We start from the raw sequence: 27,081 nt of genomic DNA on the forward strand, positions 1-27,081 counted from the left end.
AACCTCTGCAATAAGGCATTCACTTGACATGTTACAACAATGGTGTGTGTGTTATTCTAAAGCATCATATGTTGGTTTTAATATCTTCTTATCATCTTTGTAAAGTCTTAAGCTTCAAGGTAGTTTGTGGATTAGAGTTGTGACAGAACAGTTGTATGTTCCTCACTGTTTGAAAAACGACTGGATGACTTCCTTCACTGTCGTGCGAAATCGCTTGCTCACAAAACAGTACAGAAAAAAGTTGACTGCAGTGCTCATCAGGGCCAGCATGTTGGCCAAATCCAGCATCAAGTGAACTTTCCAGTTCTTGTTAACTGATGAAACATACAGATGGTAAATAATGACTATGGTCCGAGGTGCCCAAAGGATGAGAAAGACAGTTGTAACTGCCAAGAGAATAGCTGTTGTTTTTCCTGAACGACTTGTCAGTGCTTTCTTCTTTTTGAGTTTGTAGATGATCATTGAGTTGACAATCAAAAATATCGTACATGGAATAAAGTATATAATAAAACAATGCATCCATATCAGTGCTTGATCCAAAATGGTGGGGGGGTTACTGACTCGCCAAAGATCAGACCACCAGTAAAATGGGACACCTGTGATTAAAGACATTACAAAGACCATTGCTATTATTTTATGGGTGCGTTCAGGGTATGACACCATGCGATATTTCAGTGGGTGGCACAGAGCATAATAACGGTCAATTGTCATTGGCACTGCAATCCAGATGGAGGCATGATTGGCTGCAAACTCCAGGATGCTGACAGTGTGCACCATTGTAGCGGGGATCTTTCGGTGGAGAATGGCTGTCTCCAATATGAAGCCAACAAATATGATGAAAAACTGAGTGAGGATGTCTGAAGCAGAGAGGGCTAGGAGGTAGCAATAGGAGGATTTCTGTGTCTTGATGGCCAGACGCGAGAGGACAATTACATTCAGGATATTTACTGAAAGAAAAAAACAGCATGTTAGTAACTTTTTATTTTAACTTGGCAGTTAAGTTCTGCATGTGGCGTAATGGGGCAGATGATGCAGTAGGATTGTTATGTGATGGCATTATTTTATATTGAAAGAAGTGTTAAAGGGATGTGTGCAGCTATACAATATTCTCAAGGAGACTGCAGTGCATTGCAGAATTACAAGGAGCAACAGTCCGTCTCTAAAAATTTAATGCAAAGAATTCCAAACTAAAATTGTCATCTACTCAATTCCATCCTAACTCAATTGTGCATTTAACAACAGCACACTGCTCTCAGTGCCAAGCTATTGCCATTCTCATTTAAAGCTTACTTGCAGGTTGTTATGCTTTAATCCTTTGCTGAACTTGGTTTCCAACTTCACTGCTTCTAATGTAGGTTTTCTTCTCCTGCACTCACCTTTAGCCCTTTCTCGTGTTCATCCTCGATAACTTACAAGCTGCACCAATATCATTCAAGTCATTTATTACATCTGCTGTGCTGAGGTGTGCAATTAATTCAGTCAGTGACTGTCACTAGGCATCTGATAAATGTCTCCACAGTGGAAATGCTCCTAAATCCCATTATCAATGTGGCTGAAGATTAATTCTACTCCTCTAAGCACAGCTGCTTGAGTGAGTTACTAGCTTCTGAATAATTACCTTGTATGGCTTTAAATTCAAGAATTCTCATAATTGCAAAACAAGTCCAAAGTATCCGTTGGAAGAAATGAAGTGACTTTATCCTAATCAAAATACTTCATGTCACTTGTTTCTTAGATAAATTACAATGCATGTCTGTTCTCTGAAACTTATTTGGCACAATATTTTTTAAGGTATTTATTACATACAGGAAAATAAGAAAGCACAGAATAAAAAAAGCACTTTATTCCATTAAATGTGCTCCTTCCACAATCCATCCAAGACTGCCCTATCACTGATTTTCCATTCATTCTATCTCCTGGGGGAAAGTTCCTTATGAATGATCATTGATCCTCAAAGGATATTGAACATATTGCCAATCTCACTGCTCCACTTTTAAATCTTGCCCCGCGTCTTTCCACATTGCAGGGTCCTTGTAGTATCATATTAAAATTAAAACTCACGGGGCTGGATTTCAAACCCCCCCCGATGTCGGGGGTCATGGCGGGGGTGGGGAAGGGTGGAAAATTCCTCTGGGAGAGGCCTGCTACAGGCCCCGATGCCGGGAAGGCCCAGCCCTTGGCGGCAACCCCCCCCCCTGCACCCGCCGCTCGGCAATGGGAGCCAAATCTAAATATGTTAATTCATTTATTTTAATAAATTAAGTACTTAGCCGCTCCCGCTGTCAATTCCGCTCCAATATTCTGCCAGTGGCTGACACTCCCGCGCCTTTGTATACCCGTTCGGAGATCTGAAGCGGGACACTGGTGGGGAGGGGGGAGCAGGTAGGTTTTTCAGTGTGGGAGGGGGGGAAGCGGGGTTAAACTCATCTCATTGGTGTAGGAGATGGTGGGAAGGGGTGAAGTTAAAAGTTTATGAACATTGTGGGGGTGGGGGGGAAGGTCAGGTACACAAGGTAGTATTTTGAGGGGTGGAGAAGGCAAAGCATGAATTGTATGGTTATTGGGGGAATGGGAGAGGGGCTAGAAGCATTTTTTTTCCAATAGATTTTAATTCAATATCTCTTTAAAAATTTAAATTGCAATGTAGGGCTTGAAGACCTATAAAAATTTAATCGGCGCCTGCGCCTGGCACCATCGCTGGGGGCCGGGCTGCTGCCTCCTCCACATCACGGGGGTAGGGGGGTTGGATCGCCCTGCCCATTTAAATGAGCCACCGCATTTAATATCACGACAGCTCCGCAAAGCCCATTGTTTACGCCCACAGCGGCAGCAACATAAATTTCAGCTCATGGTGTAAGTGGGGAAATAATGGAAGTAAACATTCACATGTAGGGCTTCATGTGAATACTTATGTAAATATATACTTGAAAAGGAAAAACATGTAGGGCTATCGTGCACGAACAGGTGAGTGGGAGTAATTGGATAGCTCTTTTAGGGGATCGACACAGGCACAATGGACCAAATGGCCTCCTTCTGCACTGTATGAATCTATGGATTTCAGAATTTTATAGGTCATTGCAAACCAGGATTGGATTTTACCAATCAAGTGGCTTGTTAGCTGTTTAAGAAATCCAACAGGTGTGTTACAATTAGTTGCTTTTTCTCATTCCCATTAACAATATCACAGTTAACAAATTGCAATAAATTTCAGTTAAAAACACCAATTCTCCAATTTTTTGTTCAAAGAGAAAATGATAACCTGGAAAGATTCGCATTTCAGCTCGAGAGAATGTGAGTGTTAAAGAGAAAACAAGAGCCTTAAAAATGTCACATTGCATTCTTGGCAGATCTGCCTTCGAGTGGATTTAGGTAAATCGTTGGACCTGAAAAGAGATCGACACAGGGATAAAGGCCACTGTACAGTAGCAACAGAGGCTTCTGAAGCAGCAGGTGGCACCATGTTTTATCATAACCTGTAAGACATACAGGGGTCAACTTGGTCTATGGGTCAACCGGTAGTGTGAAATGGGCTCATAGCGAATTGATTTTTCACCGCACCCAATCTACTTTCCACTGAAGTTCACAGAACAGTAGATTTTTGGAGATTTGTTTCTTGGTCTCACTGTAACTTTTACTTGGTTTGAAATTAAAAATCTTGGCAATGTTTTCCAAGCCAGTGGAAAATAATAACTGCTGTGGTGAAAGATCAGCTGCTGATTCGCTACGAGCCTGTTTCGCCATTTTCACCCCCTACCCTGCCGTAATGTGAAGTATTATAGATATCATCATCTCTGCGTTCCTCCAATTCTGGCCTCTTGCTCATCCTGATTTTCATTGCCCCTCCAACACGACTGTGCCTTTAGACGTCCGGACCCTAAACCCTGGAATTCCCTCCTAAAGCATCACTGTCTCTCTCTCTCCTCCTTTAAGACACTCCTTAACATCTATCACTTTGAACAAGCTTTTGGTCACCTGTCCTAATATCTCTTTATGTGGTTCAGTGTCAGGTTTTGTCTGTTAACACTCCTGTGAAGCACTTGAGTCATTTTACTATGTTAAAGGCGTTACATAAATGCAACTTGTTGATAATGGCATGAGACTGAATTTTATTTGTAGTTTGCTCACAGCTAGAACTCCCTTACATGCATACATTGATATATATAAAAAATCTAGGGTTCTCCCATCACACTTCTGACATCACATTTCAAACTGTCACAAATGGTAAAAATACAGAAAGAAAGTCAGGCATTTCCTGCTGATTTTTCTGACTGTATTCATCTTGCATCTCTCCAAGGGTAGGATCCAGCGATTCGCACACTTCTAACTAACCTCAGAAATTACCCTTGTAGACCACATCTCTCAGGTACAGATCAAGCTAAGCATCACTCCATCTTAATAGATATAATAACAACCATGTTCCAGACCTCAATGGCACAGAACATCGGCTAGTATATAAATACATGCTAGTTTAAAGAAAGGTAATTTGCCACCCTGACTTGTAATGCTGACAGCCCTCTAGCATCTCACCTAAATGACTATTCTTTGTGTATGAGCTGAAACAGTGAGTGTTTGCAAGCTAGGCAACAGTCTGGGCTTTTACAGTCAAGCACAAGCCCATCCTCACCTGGTGTTCACACACATGTACTTTTCAAACCACCATGAAGAATGGAAATATTGCCTGATATATGTTCATAGGCCGTAGATACTGAGACCAGCTGTACTGCCGTGTCTGGCATCAGCCAACAGCACAGACGGTGGACTTAATGGGCTGGATTTTATGGGCCCCCCCGAGATGGGGTCGGAGGTGGGGGGGCTCATAGAACTGTGATAGGTGGTGGGGGGCAGAGGGCCCTTTGCCACGCCATTGCCAAGCGATTTTTTACTGGGGGTGGGATAGGCCAACGACGGCCTTTCCACCCAGAGGCCAATTGAGGCCCTTAAGTGGCCTATTAACAGTTACTTGAGGGCCTCTTCCCACCACTGTTGGGATCTAACCAGCGGTGGGGGGTCTCTGCCACACGTGGAGGGTGCCTTGTAAAACGAGGTGCCCTCTCTGTGGGCTTGGGGGGGGGGGGGGGGGCGGTCCCTCCTTCGTGAGCAATCTGTGGCCCATGGAGGACCCCCGCTGGCAAAACCTACAACTTCATGGATCCCCTCCTTCTGGACTTCACTCCCACCCCCCCACCCCCTCACCAGGGCCTTCCGAGCTGACCCCGGCGACCACACGTCAAGTACCTGAGATCCGGGGTTCCAGCACTGGACCTGGGTCCAAGGCCTCTGCAGTACCTGCAGTGGACACCATTCCCAGTGGCGCCCCCAATACTGCTGAGCTACGGGCCCTCTGATTGGCCAGCTGCTCCTGGAGGCGGGATCCCCATCTTTAAAGAGTCAGAGATCCCAGTGCCAGAAACCGCCTCCGGAACAACAGAGGATCATGCTGGGGTGGCACGAAAAGGCCAAGGCAGGGTTCGCCCTGTCTCTTCAGCTTGTGCCGGAAGCCCCACCTCTTCTGCAAAATCCAGCCCAACACGAGCCTTTCTGGCCAGTGTGTCTTAGTGGCACATACACACTGCAGTTAACCACTGAGCCATGGAGATTGCTGAATAGGATGACCGGAACTTCCTGCGTTACAACAGTGACAACACTTCAAACAGTACTTCATTGGCTGTAAAGGGGTTTGAGATGTCTGGTGGTCGTGAAAGGCGCTGCATAAATGTAAGTCTTTCTTTTTTCTCAACCAAACATTCTCATCAGAGAAAGCAGGCATGTGATAAATGCTTCATCCTAAGAATATATCTCCTTTCACGATTTGTCCTGCAGATATTGTACATTTTGCAGCGGATGCTGAGTTTGAGGAATGGGCAAAGTGTGATTGACACAAGTGTTTCTGATTTCTGGTTCTGTAATAGGTGAGAATTTAAGAGCAAAGAATGAAGGTCAGTCATATGAATACACAAACTCTACAGGCCCAAAATTGGGTTTCTGATGTGAGAATGTGTCCAGCATTCACATTGAATCCAGTAAGAACATAACTTGGCAGTCAGGCACCTTTAGCTTTTCACTGGAAATGTAATTTTGAGTGAACAGTGGATCGTTAAAAACTTCATCATCCAGTAAGTATAGCTCCAGACAAACAGAGGTCACTCAGGAAATAATCCCTCCCAATAAATGATTCATTAAAATTAGCTGCAGTTTAATATACTTCACTCAATAATTTCTATGACAGACTCACCATTTTGTCAGGAATAAGCTGTTATTTTTTCTATGCTTTGTGGTCTCTAATCAGTGAGTCAGTTAAGTACAATTTAATAGTCCACTCTTTGAAAATGTTATTTTCCTTCTAAATGGGTTAGGTTAGTTACACCTTCCTCTATATTGTCTGAGATTTAACATTAACCAGTGGAATATATATCATCCAGTATGGATCATTTACAAATTTCCTGTTTATTTTAGTCATAAGTTCCATCGGTCCACAGTGCAGGTTTAAGCAAATAACATCTGAGTTGTTTAACTATAGAGACAATAGATCTGAACTTAGTTAATGAATATTGAAAGTAGCGTATCCTTAGGAATAGTCAATTAATCCTGAATGTTATAGTCTATAGATCCACTAGTGACTCTGAGTCAAATTGTAATGTCATTTTTGTAAAAGTGCAGACCAGAATCACGCAAGGAACAGACATTGTGCAGAAGACACTCATTGGTGTCAATGTGAAATCCATTTCAGTGATATCATGACTGAGAGGGAGAGAGAGAAATAAACAGGAAAACATTGGTGTGTGTGTGTTAAGCTCAAAAGGTAGTTCAACCAATTAGTAGACATTCCCAGCACTGATTGTGGTACTGCATGGAAGAAAACATGCCAGAGTGATCACCACCAGCAAGTGGCTGAAGCAAATTGCTTAAACTCTTTCAAAAGGAAACTAGACGAGTACATGAGAGAAAAGGGAATAGAAAGAGATGCTGAAAGGCTGAGTTGAGGTAAATGAAATGGCAGGAGACTCCTGTGGAGTATAAACACCTGCACAGACCAGTTGGGCCAAATGTTTCTGTGATGTATATGACATGTAAAAGCTGATTGGTCACACCCACCAAGATGCCACTAACCAAATTTGCAGGTATTGTCGCACTGACTAGAAACAGAAGTGGGAAGTGTCATCATAGTTTCTGAGTCAACAACAAGACAGAAGCAGAGCAGCAGCATCTGCTGTAAGATTCCTTTTACTTAGATGTACTCCAGGGTTGGCAGAGGCAGATACTCTACTGGTCAACCTCACACATAAATTTCCCTTAATTTTTGTTATCACTTCTTAATTCCCTGCCAATCAACTTGCACTGGTTGATGACAACTCTGTCATGCTTTTTTACATGCAGCACCATGTATAGCATGATAAGCTATGAGTGGGTTGCTCCTGAAGAACCATGTAACAGTTAGTCAGACCTTCACACACACATCTGTGGCATTGTGGCTGCTGTCACAACCTACCTTGCTTGTTGGAGACTCCACATTCACTAATCATTTGCCAAAGCAGGATCTACTCACCTTTCGGCAGATGTAGGCAACAGTGGATGGGCAGAGAACATCTATACAAGAATGAAGGAGATAGGAGCAGGAGTAGACTGTATGGCCACTTGAACCTGCTCCACCATTAATTCAATCATGGCTGATCTTCTACCTTAACTCTACTTTTCCACCCACTCCCCATTTTCCTTGATTCCTTGAGAGATCAAACATCTGTTTATTTCAGCCTTGACTATACTCAATAATGGAGCACCCACAGCCCTCTGGGGTAAAGAATTCCAAACATTCACAGCCCTCTAAGTGAAGACATTTCTCCTCATCTCAGTCCTAAATGATCGACACCTTATCCTGAGACTGTGCCCAGATGTTCTAGATTTCCCAGCAGGGGAAACAACCTCTCAGTGTCTACCCTATCCAGCCCTTTCAGACTCTTGTATGTTACAATGAGATCACCTCTCATTCTTCTAAACTCCAGACAGCAATTCACTCAGCCTATCATCATAGGATGACCCTCTCATCCCAGAAACCAATTTAGTGAACCTTCGCTGTACTGCCTTCAATGCAAATATATTCTTAGACGTGGAGACCAAAACTACGCAGAGTACTCCAGGTGTGGTCTCACCAAAATCTTACACAATTGTAGCGAGACTTCCTTATTCTTGTAACTTCAGTCCTCTTGCAATAAAGGCCAACATGCCATTTGCCTTCCTAATTGCTTGCTGTATCTGCATGCTAACTTTCTGTGTTACTTGTACAAGTACACCCAAGTCTCTCTGAGCAATATTTAGATGTTTCATGCCTTTTTAAAAATATTCTGCTTTTCAATTCTTGCTACCAAAGTGAATAACCTCACACTTCCTCACATTATACTCCATCTGCCACCTTGTGGCCCATTCACTTAACCTGTCTATATCTCTTTGCAGCATCTCTGTGTCCTCCTCACAGCTTACATTCCCACCCAGCTTTGTATCATCAGCAAACTTAGATACATTATTCTCAGTCTTTTCATCTAAGTCATTAATATAGATTGTAAATAGCTGAGGCCCCAGCACTGATCCTTGTGGCACTCCACTAGTTGCAGTCTGCCAACTTGAAAATGCCCCATTTATCCCTACTCTTTGTTTCCCGTCCGTTAACCAATCCTCCATCCATGCTAATATATTACCCCCAACTCCATAAACCCTTATCTTGCATTTATACCTTTTGTGTGGCACCTTATTGAATTCTTTTTGGAAATCCAAGTATACGACATCTAAAACATAAGAACATAAGAAATAGGAGCAGGAGTAGGCCATTCAGCCCCTTGAGCCTGCTCCGCCATTCAATAAGATCTGGATGATCTGATTGTGGCCTCAACTCCACTTTCCCGCCTGCCGCCTTGACTCCCTTGTAATTAAAAATCTGTCTAACTCAGCTTTGAATGTTTTCAATGACTCAGCTTCTGAGGTAAAGAATTCTAAAGACTAATGACCCTCTGAGAGAAGAAATTCATCCTCACTTCTGTCATAAATGGGAGACCCCTAATGCTGAAACTGTGCCCCCTAGTTCCAGATTCTCCCACAAGGGGAAACAGATCTTCAATAGTGTTTTTTCAAGCACCTCAGGTTGAGGAATTCTCATTGGGAAACCCATTAGTTGAAATAATGTTACTGGGGATGTAAAGCAGGAAAATAACAGCAAAAAGGTTCATAAGAACCTGACTGCCACAAGTAGAAAAAAATAGGCTAGAAATAACCTCTAAACTGGATTTCCACCGCTGAATTACCTAATGGGATGTTAGCTGTACATTAATTGTGGTTAATTGTATGTAGGTATTAACTGGGGGATTCAGTGTGTGCCCCTATAAATAGACACAGATTGAACCTGTAGCCGGGATTTTACCAGCCCTCTGGAGACAGGCCGAGAAGCGGGAAAGATAGTAAAATGGTGGTGGAAGGCATTGGGAGAGAATCCCGATGTCTTCCTGTCCCCATGGCATTTTACCAGTGGTGGGAACCTCAGCGGCACCGCTGCCCAGTTGAGGCAATTAAGTACCCAATTAAGGGCCACTTCCCACCCCTGCTGGCATTTTACTGAAGAGCGCAGGGTATACCCTGGCAGCCTCCCAGTGGGTTCCTAGGATGGGGGCCGTCCTTTATGGCTGCTCCATGACCCACAGAGGGGATCCCCTCCCCCACCAACCTTGGTGGCTATGGCTGCCCCTGTGAATACGGTGCCACCGATGAAAGAAAGGGCCTGCCCTCCCCAGCCCAATCGTCAGGGCTTGAAACCTGGCCCCGGCAAGATTAAAAGCAAAACTTACCTGGGCTTTGAGGGTGCCCTGACATGGAGGTACCCTCTCCTTCTTCGTGCTGCCTCAGTAGTGGTCACCTCTAACAGCCCTCTGATTGGGCCGGCAGCTCTGAGAGATGGTCGTCCTCTTCAATTGGATGGTGGTCTCAGTGGCAGTCTCTTCATTGGCTGCTGCATGTAAAATGCCAACCAGGATCCTGCTGCCTGCCCGCAGGTGGTCAAGCCCCACTTTCAGTCCGGCCATTAGGACTTGATTCCTGGTGGCAAAACTCAGCCCTGTGGTTGGTGGGTTAGGAGATGCTTGTTTGTCATAGAGTCATATATGGCACAGAAGGAGGCCATTTGGCCCATCAAGTCCATACCGGCTCTCCGCGGAGCTATGGTGTCAGTTCCACTCCCCATTCGATCCCGTAGCCCTGCAGGTCTATTTCTCTCTGGTAGTCATCCAGTTTCCTCTTGGAGTCTTTGATCGTCTCCACTACCACCACCCTTATGGGCAGAGAGTTCCAGGCCATTACCACCTGCTGTGTAAAAAGGTGCTTCTTCATATTCCCCCTGCATCTTTTGCCCAAAACTTTCAACCTGTGTTCCCGAGTCCTTGCACCATTTGTTAATGGGAACAGCTTTTCCTTGCCTAACTTATCTAAGCCTGTGATAATCTTGTACCCTTCTATTAAATCTCCCCTCAATCTCCTTTGTTCTAAGGAGAACAAACCCAGCTTTTCCAACCTAACCTTGTAACTAAAATCCCCCAGCCCTGGAACCATTCTGGTAAATCTCTCCTGCACCCTCTCAAGGACTCTCACATCCTTCCTAAAGTCTGGGTTCTAGCTATGCCTGCCTTTTTGTGGGATATATGGAACATTCCTTATTCCAGCCTTACTCAGGCCCCCTCCCTCGCCTCTTCTTCTGGTACATTGATGACTGTATCGGTGACATGTATGTCTCTCCCTGACCTGGAAAATTTCATTGATTTTGTTTCCAATTTTCACCCTTCTCTTGCATTCACATGGTCCACCTCCGCCTCTCCCTTCTCTTCTTCGATTTCTCAGTCTCCATTTCTGGGGATAGGCCATCAACCAATATTCACTATAAGCCCACGGATTCCCACAGCTACCTGGACTACACTTCCTCACACCTCACTTCCTGCAAGGACCCTACTCCATTCTCCCACAGAATCACAGAATTGTTACAGCACAGAAGGAGGCCATTCGGCCCATCGTATCTGCTCCGGCTCTCTGAGTGAACAATTCACTTAGTGCCATTCTCCCGCCTTCTCCCCATAACCCTATACATTCTTCCTTTTAATGTGTAACTCTGTAAATAAATGCCTGTAAATGTGTGTAAACATTGGCTCCAGTTCTATCCTTTACCAACTGGCTTTCTGGAATATAAGAGGGTAGCAACGAATGGTGGCCTAAAGTTGAAGTTTGGAAGCTAGAAAAAATTCAGAAAGAAAATTACAGTCCTAGTAGTCATTGTGGAAAATGACAGAAAGCAAATGTAAATTGTTAGGGCATGATTACCCTATGATGTTCTGGAGTCTGAACCATATGACCAGTGGAAGAATGAAGCAGATATGTTGATAAGGGTTACATACCTACCAAAGAGGAATCATTGATGAAATGCTGCATAAAATTTTAGCTGATCAACCAGACTGCCACTGACAACTGCCTTGGCATGGGACGATCATGAAAATAATTCACTCCAGATGGATGGAGGATGTAGCCCCTATCAATTAGTCTATGGGTGAAATCCCAAATTTCCTTCTGTGCTGTGCGATAATCCTCCTGCTCTAGAAGGTACTGCAAATAGTTCAATATCTTCTGCATGTTTGAATGCTTTACCTGCAGGGAGACGGGCTTTCATCAAGACTGAAGGTCTCAGAGGAAATTCAGAGGGCACTGAAGTATTGTATAAGACCATCCAAGACAGAATTTATTTCAGTAGGTTTGGCATATTATAAAAGAGACAGATATAGGGAATGGAATGGTAACAGGTTCATGATGGTAAGACAGCAGTTATCAAGCACAGCAATCAGACTGTTAGTTCACTCCTCATGATTAGTCGGAATTAGTCGGACTCTGAGCAGCTGATGGAAGTAAATGAGGCACCTTGTATCTCAAATGCTCTTGTGTTTTGTGGTGAAGGTCCTGAGGAACAGAATATGGTGGATCAGGTGCTGGAGAGTGGTAATATGTGTAATCATGCCACATAGGACAGAGCTGTCACATCCAAAGACCAATTGCCCAGAGTGGGTACTCGGGTGACATATATTCCAGAGGGATCTAGTGAATGGTGGGATGTGACAATTGTGGGAGATGCAGGAAAAGCTGCTGGCAAGTTTAAATATTAGTTGAATGTTCAGAATGTTTGGCCAAGAGGCGAGGTCCATGGACTGGTAAAATGGAGTGAAAGAGTGGAGAGTAAAAAAGCGCAGTGCAAGTACTGATAGTGGCTCCGGAAGTGAATCTTGCGTTAGAAAATTATCACGTACTGGAGAAAGACCCTCCAATAGTGCAAGAGGGAGATCTCACAGTCGTAGTCCTAACAGACATAAAAGTGGAAGTAGAGGCCATAGCTTGAATAGTTACGAGGGTCTTAAAAGAAGTGGCTGCAGAGATAGTGGATTCATGGGTTGTAATCTTCCAAAATTCCCTGGATTCTGGTAAGGTCCCGGTGGAAAACCACAAATGTAATGGCCCTATTCAAGAAAGGTGGGAGACAGAAAGCAAGAAACTTTAGGTCAGTTAGCTTAACGCCTGTCATTCTGAAAATGCTGGAATCCATCATTAAGGAAGTAGTAGCAGGACAATTAGAAAATCATAATACAATCAGGCAGAGTCAATATGGTTTTATGAAAGGGATATCATGTTTGATAGATTTATTATTGTTCTTTGAGGATGTAGCAAGCAGGATGGATAAAGGGGAACCCGTAGATGTAGTGTATTTGGATTTCCCAAAGGCATTCAATAAGGTGCCAAAGAAAAGGTTACTACACAAGATAAGAGCTCATGGTGTTGGGGATAATATATTATGGATAGAGGATTTGCTGACTAACAGGAAAAAGGATAAATGGGTTATTTTCAGGTTGGTAAACTGTAACTAGTGGGGTGCCATAGGGATCAGTGCTGAGGCCTCAACTATTTACAATTTATATTAATGTCTTGGACAGAGTGTATAGTCGCCAAATTTGCTGATGAAAGGAAGATAGGTGGGAAAGCAAATTGTGAGGAGGACAGAGAGTCTGCAAAGGGATAAGTGAGTGGGTAAAAATTTGGCAGATGGAGTATAATGTGCGAAAATGTGAGGTTATCCACTTTGGTAGGAAGAATAGAAAAGCAAAATTTATTTAAATGAAGAGAGATTACAGAATGCTGCGGCACAGAAGGATCTGGGTGTCCTCATACATGAATCACAAAAAGTTAGCATGCAGGCACAGCATGTAATTTGGAAGGAGAATGGAATGTTGCCCTTTATTGCAAGGAGGATGGAGTATAAAAGTAGGGAAGTCTTGCTACAACTGTACAGGGCATTGGTGAGACCAAACCTAGAGGCAGTTCAGAGAAGGTTCATTAGGCTGATTCCTGGGATGAATGAGTTGTCTTATGAGGAAAGGTTGACCAGGATGGGCCTTACTCACTGGAGTTTAGAAAAATGAGAGGTGACCTTATTGAAACGTACAAGATTCTGAGGGGGCTTGACAGGGTAGATGCTGAGAGGATGTTTCCCCTCCTGGGGGAATCTAGAACTGGGGGGCACAGTTTCAAAATAAGGGTCTCCCATTTAAGACAGAGATGAGGAGGAATCTCTTCTCTGAGAGGGTCATTAATCTTTGGAATTCTCTACCCCAGAGCGCAGGAGAGGCTGGGTCATTGAATTTATTCAAGGCTGAGTTAGACAAATTTTTGTACTACAAGGGAGTCAAGGGTGATGATGGGGGAGTGGGGGGGGGGGTGGGGGGAGGGGTGGTTGGGGGAAGGCAGGAAAGTGGAGTTAAGGCCACAAACAGTCCAGCCATGATCTTATTGAATGGTGGAGCAGTTTCAAGCAGCCCAATGGCCTACTCCTGCTCCTATTTCTTATGTTCTTATTACACAATGGAATAAAGACCACAGACCAATCTCAGAGCAGAACTGGAAGCAGAAGTCCTCATGATCATGAAGCTTTGGTGGCTTCCAATAAACAGGAGGATAAACTAATAAGAGAGGCAAAACAAAGAGAATTCAATAGTTGGAGGGAGTTTGGAGTTTATTCTGAGATACCAGATAAGGGCAACCAGTTTTGTCACAGAGGTGAATTTCTACTGAAAATGCCCTTGCAGATGGGACTTGTAAGACTAAAGTAAGGCAAGGGGTTTTGAAGAGCAACTGGGTTTTACAGATGTTAGAGCGGACGCTCCCACAGCCGGAAAAGTAATCTTTGAAAATCATTTTGGCTCTTTTGGCCACGTATTCATGGGAGTGTAGATCAATCAACACAAAAGCCGAATTTCTGCAGGGTTCTACTTTTCAGAGAGAAGTGTATATGAAACTGCCCAAAAAGGCAGCAGATGCAGAAGGGAAAGCATGGAAAGTAAACAAATGTGTCTAAGGTCTGAATGACACTTCCAGGGTGTGGTATTTTTCAGCATGATCTGTTTTGCTGAAAATAGGTTGCGCTCAACTAAAAGCAGATCCTGCAATGTTTCATTGGTATCATAAAGGAAAGTTTTCAGGCATCTTTATGATACACATTGATGGTTTCTTATGCGGTGGTACTGCAGAATTTGAAAAATGTTATTAAGAAGATTAGAGTAGAATTTAAATTTGGGAGGTAGGCTTGTGGGCTTTTAAATATGTTGGTTTAGATATTTTAGCAGAGTAGGTCTGGAATAATTATAAATCAACAATCCTATTTAGAGAGTGTTACTCCTATCCCGGTTAATCGTGCTAGGTCATCACTGAAAGATGCTGTTATATCTAAAGAAGAGACAGTGCAATTGTGAATCTTGATTGGTCAGTTGCACTGGTTCTGCACTCAGACTAGACCAGATACCAGTTTTGACGTATTGGAGTTAAGTACTATGATGAAGCATCCTAAAGTCGAGAATGTTTTAAGGGCAAATAAAACATTAAAAAAATTAAATCTGGAGAAATACACACCATCCTTAGATGACCAAAGATAATAAAATTAGTCATTTTTAGTGATGTTCACATGCTAATCTTCCTAATGGGTGTTCTAGTGCAGATCATTTCATGATATTTATTATGGGTGAAAATAGGAAATATTCTTCAGCTTGGTAAGCTAAGAAAATAAAAAGTGTTGTTAAACGTACTTTAGCTGCTGAAACACTGACTCTTGTGGAGGCAGTAGATATAGGATTCTATTTGTCAAATATTTTAAGTGCAATTCTGTACTATGGACATATCTAAGAAGGTATACCCATTGAATGTTATGTAGATAATTGTTCATTTGGGATAATGTATACTCTGCAAAAAGTGTGAGTGAGAAAAGGTTATGGACTGACCTTGCTGGCTTGAAACAAATGCTGGAGAGAAAGGATATCTCTAAAATTAAATGGGTGGATGCACGTGATCAACTGTCTGATTGTTTTACAAAAAGAAATGCATGTACAAAGAAATTGTTAGTGGTACTAGAAGAGGGATGTCTCACAATGTAATGGTTTGTACCGAATATGAAGGTTTTAGATTCAATTTGTTTTGAAATTTTGGTCATACATAAAAACTCTAAATTTTATTTAAAAAGAGAAATGGGAATCTGTTAATTGTATATTAATTGTATTTAATTGTATACAGTTGGTCACATTAACTGGGGATTCACTTGTTTCTTTTCTTTCTTTTTCTTTTGGGCCTCCTTATCTCGAGAGACAATGGATACGCGCCTGGAGGTGGTCAGTGGTTTGTGAAGCAGTGCCTGGAGTGGCTATAAAGGCCAATTCTGGAGTGACAGGCTCTTCCACAGGTGCTGCAGAGAAATTTGTTTGTCGGGGCTGTTGCACAGTTGGCTCTCCCCTTGCGCCTCTGTCTTTTTTCCTGCCAACTACTAAGTCTCTTCGACTCGCCACAATTTAGCCCTGTCTTTATGGCTGCCCGCCAGCTCTGGCGAATGCTGGCAACTGACTCCCACGACTTGTGATCAATGTCACACGATTTCATGTCGCGTTTGCAGACGTCTTTATAGCGGAGACATGGACGGCCGGTGGGTCTGATACCAGTGGCGAGCTCGCTGTACAATGTGTCTTTGGGGATCCTGCCATCTTCCATGCGGCTCACATGGCCAAGCCATCTCAAGCGCCGCTGACTCAGTAGTGTGTATAAGCTGGGGATGTTGGCCGCTTCGAGGACTTCTGTGTTGGAGATATAGTCCTGCCACCTGATGCCAAGTATTCTCCGAAGGCAGCGAAGATGGAATGAATTGAGACGTCGCTCTTGGCTGGCATACGTTGTCCAGGCCTCGCTGCCGTAGAGCAAGGTACTGAGGACACAGGCCTGATACACTCGGACTTTTGTGTTCCGTGTCAATGCGCCATTTTCCCACACTCTCTTGGCCAGTCTGGACATAGCAGTGGAAGCCTTACCCATGCGCTTGTTGATTTCTGCATCTAGAGACAGGTTACTGGTGATAGTTGAGCCTAGGTAGGTGAACTCTTGAACCACTTCCAGAGCGTGGTCGCCAATATTGATGGATGGAGCATTTCTGACGTCCTGCCCCATGATGTTCGTTTTCTTGAGGCTGATGGTTAGGCCAAATTCATTGCAGGCAGCCGCAAACCTGTCGATGAGACTCTGCAGGCACTCTTCAGTGTGAGATGTTAAAGCAGCATCGTCAGCAAAGAGGAGTTCTCTGATGAGGACTTTCCGTACTTTGGACTTCGCTCTTAGACGGGCAAGGTTGAACAACCTGCCACGTGATCTTGTGTGGAGGAAAATTCCTTCTTCAGAGGATTTGAACGCATGTGAAAGCAGCAGGGAGAAGAAAATCCCAAAAAGTGTGGGTGCGAGAACACAGCCCTGTTTCACACCACTCAGGATAGGAAAGGGCTCTGATGAGGAGCCACCATGTTGAATTGTGCCTTTCATATTGTCATGGAATGAGGTGATGATACTTAGTAGCTTTGGTGGACATCCGATCTTTTCTAGTAGTCTGAAGAGACCACGTCTGCTGACGAGGTCAAAGGCTTTGGTGAGATCAATGAAAGCAATGTAGAGGGGCATCTGTTGTTCACGGCATTTCTCCTGTATCTGACGAAGGGAGAACAGCATGTCAATGGTCGATCTCTCTGCACGAAAGCCACACTGTGCCTCAGGGTAGACGCGCTCGGCCAGCTTCTGGAGCCTGTTCAGAGTGACTCGAGCAAAGACTTTCCCCACTATGCTGAGCAGGGAGATTCCACGGTAGTTGTTGCAGTCACCGCGGTCACCTTTGTTTTTATAGAGGGTGATGATATTGGCATCGCGCATGTCCTGGGGTACTGCTCCCTCGTCCCAGCACAGGCATAGCAGTTCATGTAGTGCTGAGAGTATAGCAGGCTTGGCACTCTTGATTATTTCAGGGGTAATGCTGTCCTTCCCAGGGGCTTTTCCGCTGGCTAGAGAATCAATGGCATCACTGAGATCCGATTTGGTTGGCTGTATGTCCAGCTCATCCATGACTGGTAGAGGCTGGGCTGCATTGTGGGCAGTCTCAGTGACAGCATTCTCCCTGGAGTACAGTTCTAGGTAGTGCTCAACCCAGCGGTCCATCTGTTTGCGTTGGTCAGTGATTATGTCCCCCGATTTAGATTTGAGGGGGGCGATCTTCTTGATGGTTGGCCCAAGAGCTCTCTTCATGCCATCATACATTCCTCTGATGTTTCCGGTGTCTGAGGCCAGCTGAATATGACTGCATAGGTGTTGCCAGTAGTCATTTGCGCAACGCCTAGCTGTTCTTTGTGCAGTACTTCTGGCTGCTTTAAGTGCTGCGGATGTTAAATCGCTGGGGGCTTTCTTGTAGTTCAACAGTGCAATGCGCTTAGCGGCTATGACAGGTTCCAGCTCTTCATTATGAGATTGAAACCAGTCTGCATTTCTCTTCGCACTTTTGCCGTAGGTGGTCAAAGCTGACTCATAGATGGCGTCTCTGATGTGGGCCCACTTGGTCTCAGCATCCCCTGTGGGAGTGTTTTGAAGGGCTGTTACAAGTGAATTTAGAAATTTTTGTAACAGCTGTGGGTGAGAAATTCTGCTCGTGTTGATGCGCGGGTGGTCCTTCTGCTTGGAATGATGCAACTTCTTTGGTCTGAGTCTAACCTTGCTGCACACCAGGGAGTGGTCGGTGTCGCAGTCCGCACTGTGGAAGCTGCGTGTGATTTGAACACTGTTTAAGGCGGCTCGCCTTGTGACAATGAGGTCTAGCTGGTGCCAATGACGCGATCTTGGGTGCCTCCATGAAACCTGGTGACAGGGTTTAGTGTGAAAGAACGAGTTGGTGATGCAGAAGTTATGATAGGTACACAACTCAAGCAGTCTCTGCCCGTTCTCATTCATCCTTCCAACGCCATAGCGCCCAAGGCAGGAGGGCCATGAGTCATGGTCGGCCCCAACCCTGGCATTAAAGTGGATTCACTTGTACCCCTACAAATAGACACAGACTGAAACTGTGGTTGGTGGGTTAGGAGCTACTTGCTTGTAATGTGTAACTCTGTAAATAAATGTGTATAAAAGAGTGCAAAGATTGGCTCCAGTTCTATCCTTCATCAACTGGCTTTCTGGAAAATATCATAGAGATTCCTCAATCTGAATTACTCTTCTTTTTGGCCCTTTAAACTTTCTTTTATGCACTCTTCAATTCCTGAGAATACCTGACTTTCATTGATGTGTGCATCTTACAGAAGAGATGTAGATCCTATGTATAATCAACCAAAAGGTAAAGCTTGTATCAAGGGGAATGGTATTGGGTTTGTAAGAAAAGCTGGTGCAGTTTAAGAGTTGTCACTTGCTTATAATCTGTATATACGGATAATTGTGATACTCCCAAATGGAATTAATTAGGGTTGAACTTACTAATTTAATTGGAGTTTAAATTTTGTCTATCTGAATTTAGATTTACAGAAGGACAGAAACTGGCTAATGTTCTCTCTGTGCTTCAATAAGACCCTTTGAAAAAACGTTTTTTAAATTGCATGCATTTTTAAAGAAACAATGTCATCCTGTTGGTGATTATGCAGACATACGAATTAGGAGCAGGAGCAGACCACTCGGCCCTTTGAGCCTGCTCCGCCATTCAATAAGTTCATGGCTGAACTGATTACTCCACATTTACACCTATCCCCGATAACCTTCCACCCCCTTGCTTATATCATGTGACAGTGTCTATTGCCAGTCTAGTGCTTCTCTTCAGTTTCAAGTTTGTTTTATTGTATAGAGGCCTTTATGCTTTAAGCTTTAGAATCAGCAATACATGGGTAGAGGGATGTGGCTACATGTGGGCTGCTGTGCTGACTTTCCCACAGGGAATTTTAACCTCCTATATCCAATGGAAGCCAAGCTGAATGGGCAGGAGGGATGGGGGCAGTTAAAATGAAGTGGGGAGGCTTAACCACTGGCTTACTGCCCTAACTTTAAACTGCAGGCAGAAAGGACATGCCTAAACCGATGGGGTCCTTCTTTAAATATACAGATGATGCCACTGGAGTTTGACTGGAATATTAACCTGAGCGGAAGAGCCGTAGTGGCTTTTAAATTTCCTTGTGGGCCAGGAGGAGCAAAAATCCTCCTTCAGGTACCAGTTGGGTCTCCCGTACCCTGAGCATCTGTCCTCCTCTCCTGACTACGGCCATTGGTAGACCCTTCCTGCTCCTGAAGACTTGCCTTAGGGGATTGTTTCCCTCTGGCCCCCAGCTGCTGTCTTGGTCACACGGTAATGAAGCCCTGTAGTCAAAATCCTGGACAGGCCAGTCACTCAGTAAGCCCCATTCCTGCCTGGGACTTATAATTGACCCATCTCTGGAAACTGAGCTCACGTCCAGCTCAGACTGAGGGGATGAAGGTCTCCTTTCCCTGTTGTCTCTAAAAGTTTCACATAACCTTTTTCAAACTGGCTTGTAGAATACGTATGTTCACAGAAGAAAATCTGCAACAATTTGTCACTTTAATGAGCACAAGATTCTTTCTCACAAATTTTTTCAAATAAAAAAGGTAAAAAGCACATAACCAAATTGGTTAACTACTGAGCCAGCCAGTGTAAGAAACTGTAATACTCTCAAGTAACTTCGAAACTTGTGCTTGAGACTTGTGAAAGCTATCCAACCCGGGAGCGTCGACAGTTTAGTTGGGATATGAAGTGTTGTTTACTGCAGCCAGTTGTACAGAAACTAGACCAAATTCACTAGCATGCTTTGCAAGACCAAGAGACTTTTCGAAATAAAGTGACCTGCTAAAAGCTGCAGGCTGCTTTTACACAGATAAGCAAGAACCGCTGGGCTAAGTTGGGAAACAACACTTTCGAGGCCATGGTATGTCCATCTGTGAGGCCCACTGTCATGCAAAGAAAGCTAAACACAACAAACAATCACACTTCAAAGCTGCATGTTTTTCAGCTAAATAGTGCCTGATTAAGGAATGCTTCCTGGAATGTAAAAGTTAATTAGTGTGTCGGCCTTAGTGAAATACTTCTGTTTCAATACTTTAATAAGAAATGAGAATGGCTGGATTGAATAACCATTATAAACAGTCCCGAACATAAATAACTGATAACATGCTGATATGAACAATGAAACCACTGTAGGTTGATTTGAAGGACAGGAATGGGATGTTAGAAGGAAGTCATAAAAACTGATCGTGGGAGATCAGGAAAAACCTGATTGATTATGGCCCCAGAAATTTGTAGAAGGTGGACAATGTCAGGGCAGGCTTTCACTCCATGGTTTAAACAAAGCACTCAATGCCCTATTGGTTATTGCAGATTAAGGAAAACATTTATAGGACAATAAGGCCCTGTCAATCTAACAAACTAGGTGCACCCCTGAAAAAGGGTATAAATGATGATGCAAAATGAGCACCTATTGCTGCAGCTGGAAGGAGGTGATTTGGCCAGTCACCTCATCCAGCAAGGACTACAATTGACATTGAACTGATCATTTAGGTGGTTGCATGTATACTGTCTCTTGTAACATTATTGCTGTATTGCTCAAGTTGTAGTTTTGGATCGACATAATCATTAAGTGCAGTGTGTGTGTGTGTGTGTGTGTCATTTCTCATCTCAGTTAAATGAATATTAAACCTGAAGGGCTCAGGAGCGTGGTTTTACATCAGTAAACTGCAAATATAAGTCCAGTTATAGATTTAGAACAGGAAGTATTAATGTATCCGTCAGAACCTGGAACATAATGTGACCTTTGGATCCATTATGTGTGTTCTGTGCTCTGGGACACCCTCGCATTCATCTATTGTATCAAAGACATCTCGCTGTCGGCTCAAATCGAATTTGATGAGCATGAATGTCAGTGCTAGCTGTTCCAACAAAATGTTTATTGATAAGTAACTCTCAACCTCTATTGCTTTTAAAATCCTGAAGAAAAACAACGCTTTAAAGAAGAATTGCAATATTCATCGTTGTACCCATTCGTCACAGCGATGAGCTTTCTCTCTTGATTTATTTTATTGCTTCGCATCTTCTGTGATCTATATCAAATGGCTGATATTCAGCCAGCTATCGATTTGGCTTTCACCACATGTGTTGCCACTGGCTCAGTGGAAGACGTGCAATAAATTGGATTTACAGATTCCAACTTTAATATTCTAGCACATGTGAGTACTGGTACTTGTGTGATGCATTAAGATCCAGCAGTTTAAAAAGTCATCAGCAAACAAATGCTACTATTCATTCGAGGAACCCAGAGCAGTGCACAGCATCTTTGCCTGAGTTTTGACGTATTTATGTGCTACTTTTAATAACCATGCTGCAGATCTATCTGTAATGATGAGCCACAAACTCTATAATTATAAATCTCCCTCCAGCAGAAAATGTCACATTCTAACCACTGCTGCGTGAGGCAATTTTTTTCTAATCTCCCGCTTAATGCTATTTGTGGCAGTAGACACAATCTTATAATTAATGAAGCTGCTAATCTTTCTGAAGCATCTTTGTTAATAGTTTGAAAGTATCCAACTTCACCTAATGTAATGTGGAGATAGGAGCACTCCACACAGAAATAATTAGGTTACCCGGAATAGCCGTGAAATCAGAATGATTCATCACAGAAAGAGGCCATTCAGCCTGTTCTGACTGTGCTGGCTCTTTGAAAGAACTATCCATTTTGTATCACTCCCCTGCTATACACCACAAAACCCTGTGGATTTTTCCTTTTCAAGTATATATCCAATTCCCTTAATGGAATATGAATGAAAAGATAACCAGATGTGTTTCTGATGAAAAAGAGGATAAATAGATTTGGTGAAGTGGTAGAGTTAAGATAGAGTCATAGGGTCATTTACAGCACAGAAGGAGGCCATTAGGCCCATCAAGTCCATGCCAGCTCTCCACAGAGCTATCCAGTCAATCTCACTCCCCCATTCGATCCCTGTAGCCCTGCATGTTTATTTCCCTTAACTGGCCATCCAATGCCCTCTTGAAACCATTGGTTGTCTCTGCTTCCACCACCCTTGTGAGCAGTGAGTTCCAGGTTATTAACACTCGCTGCATAAAAAGTTCTTCTTCATATTCCCCCTGCACCTCGTGCCCAAAACTTTCAATTTGTGTCCCTTAGTCCTTGTACCATGAGTTAATGGGAACAGTTTTTCCTTGCCTAACTCATCTAAGCCTGTCATAATTTTGTACACTTCTATTAAATCTCCCCTCAATCTCCTTTGTTCTAAGGAGAACAAACCCAGCTTTTCCAACCTAACCTTGTAACTAAAATCCCCCATCCCTGGAACCATTCTGGTAAATCTCTCCTGCACCATCTCAAGGACACTCACATCCTTCCTGAAGTGTGGTGACCAGAACTCCAGTTGGGGCCTAACCAAAGCTATATAAAGGCTCAGCATAACTTCCCTGCTTTTGTACTCAATGCCTCTATTTATGAATCCCAAGGTGCCATATGCTTTGCTAACCACTCTCTCAATTTGTCCTGTCACCTTCAAAGATCGATGCACTTGCACCCCCAGGTCCCTCTGTTTCCTACATACTCTTTAGAATTGTGCCATTAAGTATATATTGCCTCTCCATATTCCTTCTTCCAAAATGCGCCACCTTACACCTGCCAGTATTAAATTCCATCATCCACCAGTCTGCAAAAGCAATCTTACCGGGGGGCGGGTAGACCAATGACAGCCTTACCACCCAAAGGCCAATTGAGGCCCTTAAGTGGCCTGGTAATGGCCAATTAAAGGCCTCTTCCCACCGTTGCTAGAATCTTACCAGTGGTGGGCTGTCTCTACCACGCAGGCAGGGTGCCTTGTAAAACAAGGTGCCCTCCCTGCAGATTTGTGTGGGGGTGAGGTGGGTCGCTCCTTCATGGGCAATCTGTAGCCCATGGAGGACCCCCCCCCCTCCAGGAGCCACTTCAACTCCCAGGACGCCCCTCCCCCCGACTGCACGACCACCCCCTCGTCCCTCTCAGATGGCCCCGGCGACCCCACCTCACCTGCCTCTGGCCCGGGGATTCCAGCATTGGGGCTGGGTCTAAGGGCTCTGCAGTACCGGCCAATTACCACCCCATCAGTCTACTCTCAATCATCAGTACAGTGATGGAAGGTGTCATCAACAGTTCCATCAAGCGGCACTTGCTTAGCAATAACCTGCTCAGTGATGCTGAGTTTAGGTTCTGCCAGGGCCACTCAGCTCCTGACCTCATTACAGCCTTGGTTCAAACATGGACAAAAGAGCTGAACTCAAGAGGTGAGGTGAGAGTGACTGCCCTTGACATCAAGGCAGCATTTGACCGAGTATGGCATCAAGGAGTCCTAGCAAAACTAAAGTCAATGGAAATTAGGGGGAAAACTGTCCGCTGGTTGGAGTCATACCAAGCACAAAAGAAGATGGTTGTGGTTGTTGGAGGTCAATCATCTCAGCTCTAGACATCACTGCAGGAGTTCCTCAGGATAGTGTCCTAGGCCCAACCATCTTCAGCTGCTTTATCAATGACCTTCCTTCAATCATAAGGTCAGAAGTGGGAATGTTCGCTGATGATTGCACAATGTTCAGCACCTTTCGCGACTCCTCAGATACTGAAGCAGTCCGTGTAGAAATGCAGCAAGACCTGGACAATATCCAGGCTTGGGCTGATAAGTGGCAAGTAACATTCACGCCACACAAGTGCCAGCCAATGGCCATTAAAGGCCTGCTACCCAACCCGAACCCCGACGGGAGCCGACGACATGTGTCGGGTTTGGGTCGGGTCGGGTTGCACTTCCGGGTCCAGCATTCGGGCTCGGGTCGGGCAAGATCGGACACGCTCTATCACAGGTAAGTGGCTCCACTGTTAATTTAATTTTTGAACTAGAAAGTTGGTTTTGTTACAGCTATTTTAAGCTTGTACAGATCAGCAATAAAGTGAAAAACGGAAGGTAAGTTAACTGATGGTCGGGTCGGGTCGGGTCGGGTCGGGTCGGGTTGGGCATGGGAAAAAACGGAAGGGCTCGAGCCGGGTCGGGCTCGGGTCGGACGTGGTTCTGGTTCTGTCGGTCTCGGGTCAGTTTTTTTTTTACAGACCCGAGCAGGCCTTTAATGACCATCTCCAACAAGAGAGAATCTAACCATCTCCCCTTGACATTCAATGGCATTACGATCGCTGAATCCCCCATTATCAACATCCTAGGGGTTACCATTGACCAGAAACTGAATTGGAGTAGTCATATAAATACCGTGGCTACAAGAGCAGGTCGGAGGCTCGGAATCCTGCGGTGAGTAGCTCACCTCCTGACTCCCCAAAGCCTGTCTGCCATCTACAAGGCACAAGTCAGGAATGTGATGGAATACTCTCCACTTGCCTGGATGGGTGCAGCCCCAACAACACTCAAGAAGCTTGACACCATCCAGGACCAAAGCAGCCCGCTTGATTGGCACCCCATCTACAAACATTCACTCCCTCCAAGACCGACGCACAATGGCAGCAGTGTGTACCATCTACAAGATGCACTGCAGCAACGCACCAAGGCTCCTTAGACAGCACCTTCCAAACCCGCGACCTCTGCCAACTAGAAGGACAAGGGCAGAAAATGCATGGGAACACCACCACCCGCAAGTTCCCCTCCAAGTCACACACCATCCTGACTTGGAACTATATCACCGTTCCTTCACTGTCGCTGAGTCAAAATCCTGAAACTCCCTTCCTAACAGAATTGTGGGTGTACCTACCTCACATGGACTGCAGCGGTTCATGAAGGCAGCTCACCACCACCTTCTCAAATGCAATTAGGGATGGGCAATAAATGCTGGCCTAGCCAGCGACGCCCACATCCCGCGAATGAATTAAAAAATGACACACGGCTCCCGGTGGCGCAGCCAATACTGCTGAGCTGCCAGCCCTCTGATTGGCCAGCACATCATGGAGGTGGGATCCATGCCTTTAAAGGGAAGGAGAACCCGGTCTGTGGAACTTTCATGTAAAAAGACCAGGGTATCCCTCTGGGTGGGGGACGGGGCAGGAAAAGGCAGAGCTAGGGTTCCCTCATCTTTTCGGGCCTGGAGCCAGGGGCCTCACCTCCTACACAAAATCCAGCGCAATGTGTGACCTACATAACAACCTTAACCTATTATGGATTTTTAAAATCTAATTTAATCGTTTCATTTTCAGCTATAAAGCACATTCCTGATGCCACTCTCAGAAGGCTGCAAATGACAGTAATGACAGATTCAAGATTGTGAGCCAAACGCTGTCTGTATCAATGTCTTCTAATTTCACAAGTTTCTACCTCCCACAAGATTCAGCTGACACTAGTGGATAATAGTTGTGAAGACAGAGTGGGACACACATGCATATTTTCCAGCAGTCATTGTTGAATAAGCTCTAGGAATAGGAAGCCCTTCACAACCCAGGAATACGGCAACAATTACAGTTGCCACTTCATTTATCAACCATAGAGATATGTTATCATAACCAATAATCTGCTGGGCAGGACAACAAGGATCATTTATAGTATTTAGTGTTTACTTGTTGTCATCTCCCTGTCCTTGCTGCCTATATTGGCTTCTGGTCCCCTAATATCTCCAATTTAAAATTCTGATTCTTGTGTTTAAATCCATTCACAAACTCGCCCCTTCCTATCTCTGTAACCTCCCTCAGCCCTACAACCTGCCTCCATGAGTGCTCCTTTACTCCAAGTCTCGCCTTCTAAGTCTCCCACTTCCTTTCGCCCCACCATTGGCGGCTGTGCCTTCTGGTGTCTCGGCCCCATGTTTTTGAATTTCCTCCCCAAACTCCTCCTTTAAAGCCATCCTTAAAACCCACCTCTATGACCAAACTTTTACTCATTCCTCCTAATACTCTTTGTCCCTTTTTTGTCTGATTTCACCTCTGCGAAGCGCCTTGGGAGATTTTTCTACATTACAGACGCTATATAAATCCAAGTTCTTGTTGTTGAACTAACTGATTTCTCTCTTTGTGATTGAAAAAGTGACATTGCTAAATTGTACTAACTTGTGAATATTGATAGGAAAACAATTGAATTTCTTAGCCTCCAAATAATGACATGAGCCAGACTGATATGAAAGGATGATTTTTACACTCACCAGGTAAACCCAGACACAGCAGGACACTATAGTAAATAATGGGAACAACTCCCAACACACATGGTGATCTCTCAGAGCTTGATTCACCTAATTCCTGCCAGGAGTCCGGGAACGTGCTATTGTGCTCTTCAATCATGTTCTTTGTCAGGAAGCACGTTAGAGCACCTGTAAAGTAAAGAACATTTGGTAATGACATGTGGTGAAAATGGAAGAGACTGTCAATGCATCTGAATGACTGTTGCAATCTGTAAACTTGAAGCCATCTCAAACTCTGCTGTTTTGTGTGCTAACTCACACAAAGTCCCGTTCACCCATCACCCCTGTTGTTGCTGACCTACATTGGTGCCCAGTTAAGCAACGAGTCAATTTTAAAATACTTGTTTTCAAATCCCTCCACGGCCTCACCCCTCCCTATCTCTCTAATTGCCTTCAGTCCCACAAGACTCCAAGATATCTGTGTTCCTCTAATTCTGGCCTTTTGATGTAATATTCCTGATGTGCATCCCTGATTTCAGTTGCTCCACCATTGACAGGCATGTCTTCAGCTGCCAAGG

General features: G+C 44.3%; 2 protein-coding genes across 2 annotated transcripts in view; one reads left to right on the top strand and one right to left on the bottom strand.

Annotated features, from left to right (window-relative positions):
* Nucleotides 1–27,081, top strand: part of LOC137384397 (BTB/POZ domain-containing protein 17-like) — a 204,725-nt gene that overhangs the window by 64,222 nt on the left and 113,422 nt on the right. The gene's annotated exons all lie outside the window — the stretch shown is intronic.
* gpr142 (G protein-coupled receptor 142) lies at nucleotides 163–26,663 on the bottom strand. Its single transcript, XM_068058650.1, has 2 exons — nucleotides 26,528–26,663; nucleotides 163–947 (listed from the first exon to the last, which is right to left on the bottom strand). The coding sequence occupies exons 1-2, from the start codon at nucleotides 26,661–26,663 to the stop codon at nucleotides 163–165; spliced, it is 921 nt and encodes a 306-aa protein (XP_067914751.1).

The sequence above is a fragment of the Heterodontus francisci genome, chromosome 26, assembly GCF_036365525.1.
Source record: "Heterodontus francisci isolate sHetFra1 chromosome 26, sHetFra1.hap1, whole genome shotgun sequence".
NCBI lineage: Eukaryota > Metazoa > Chordata > Chondrichthyes > Heterodontiformes > Heterodontidae > Heterodontus > Heterodontus francisci.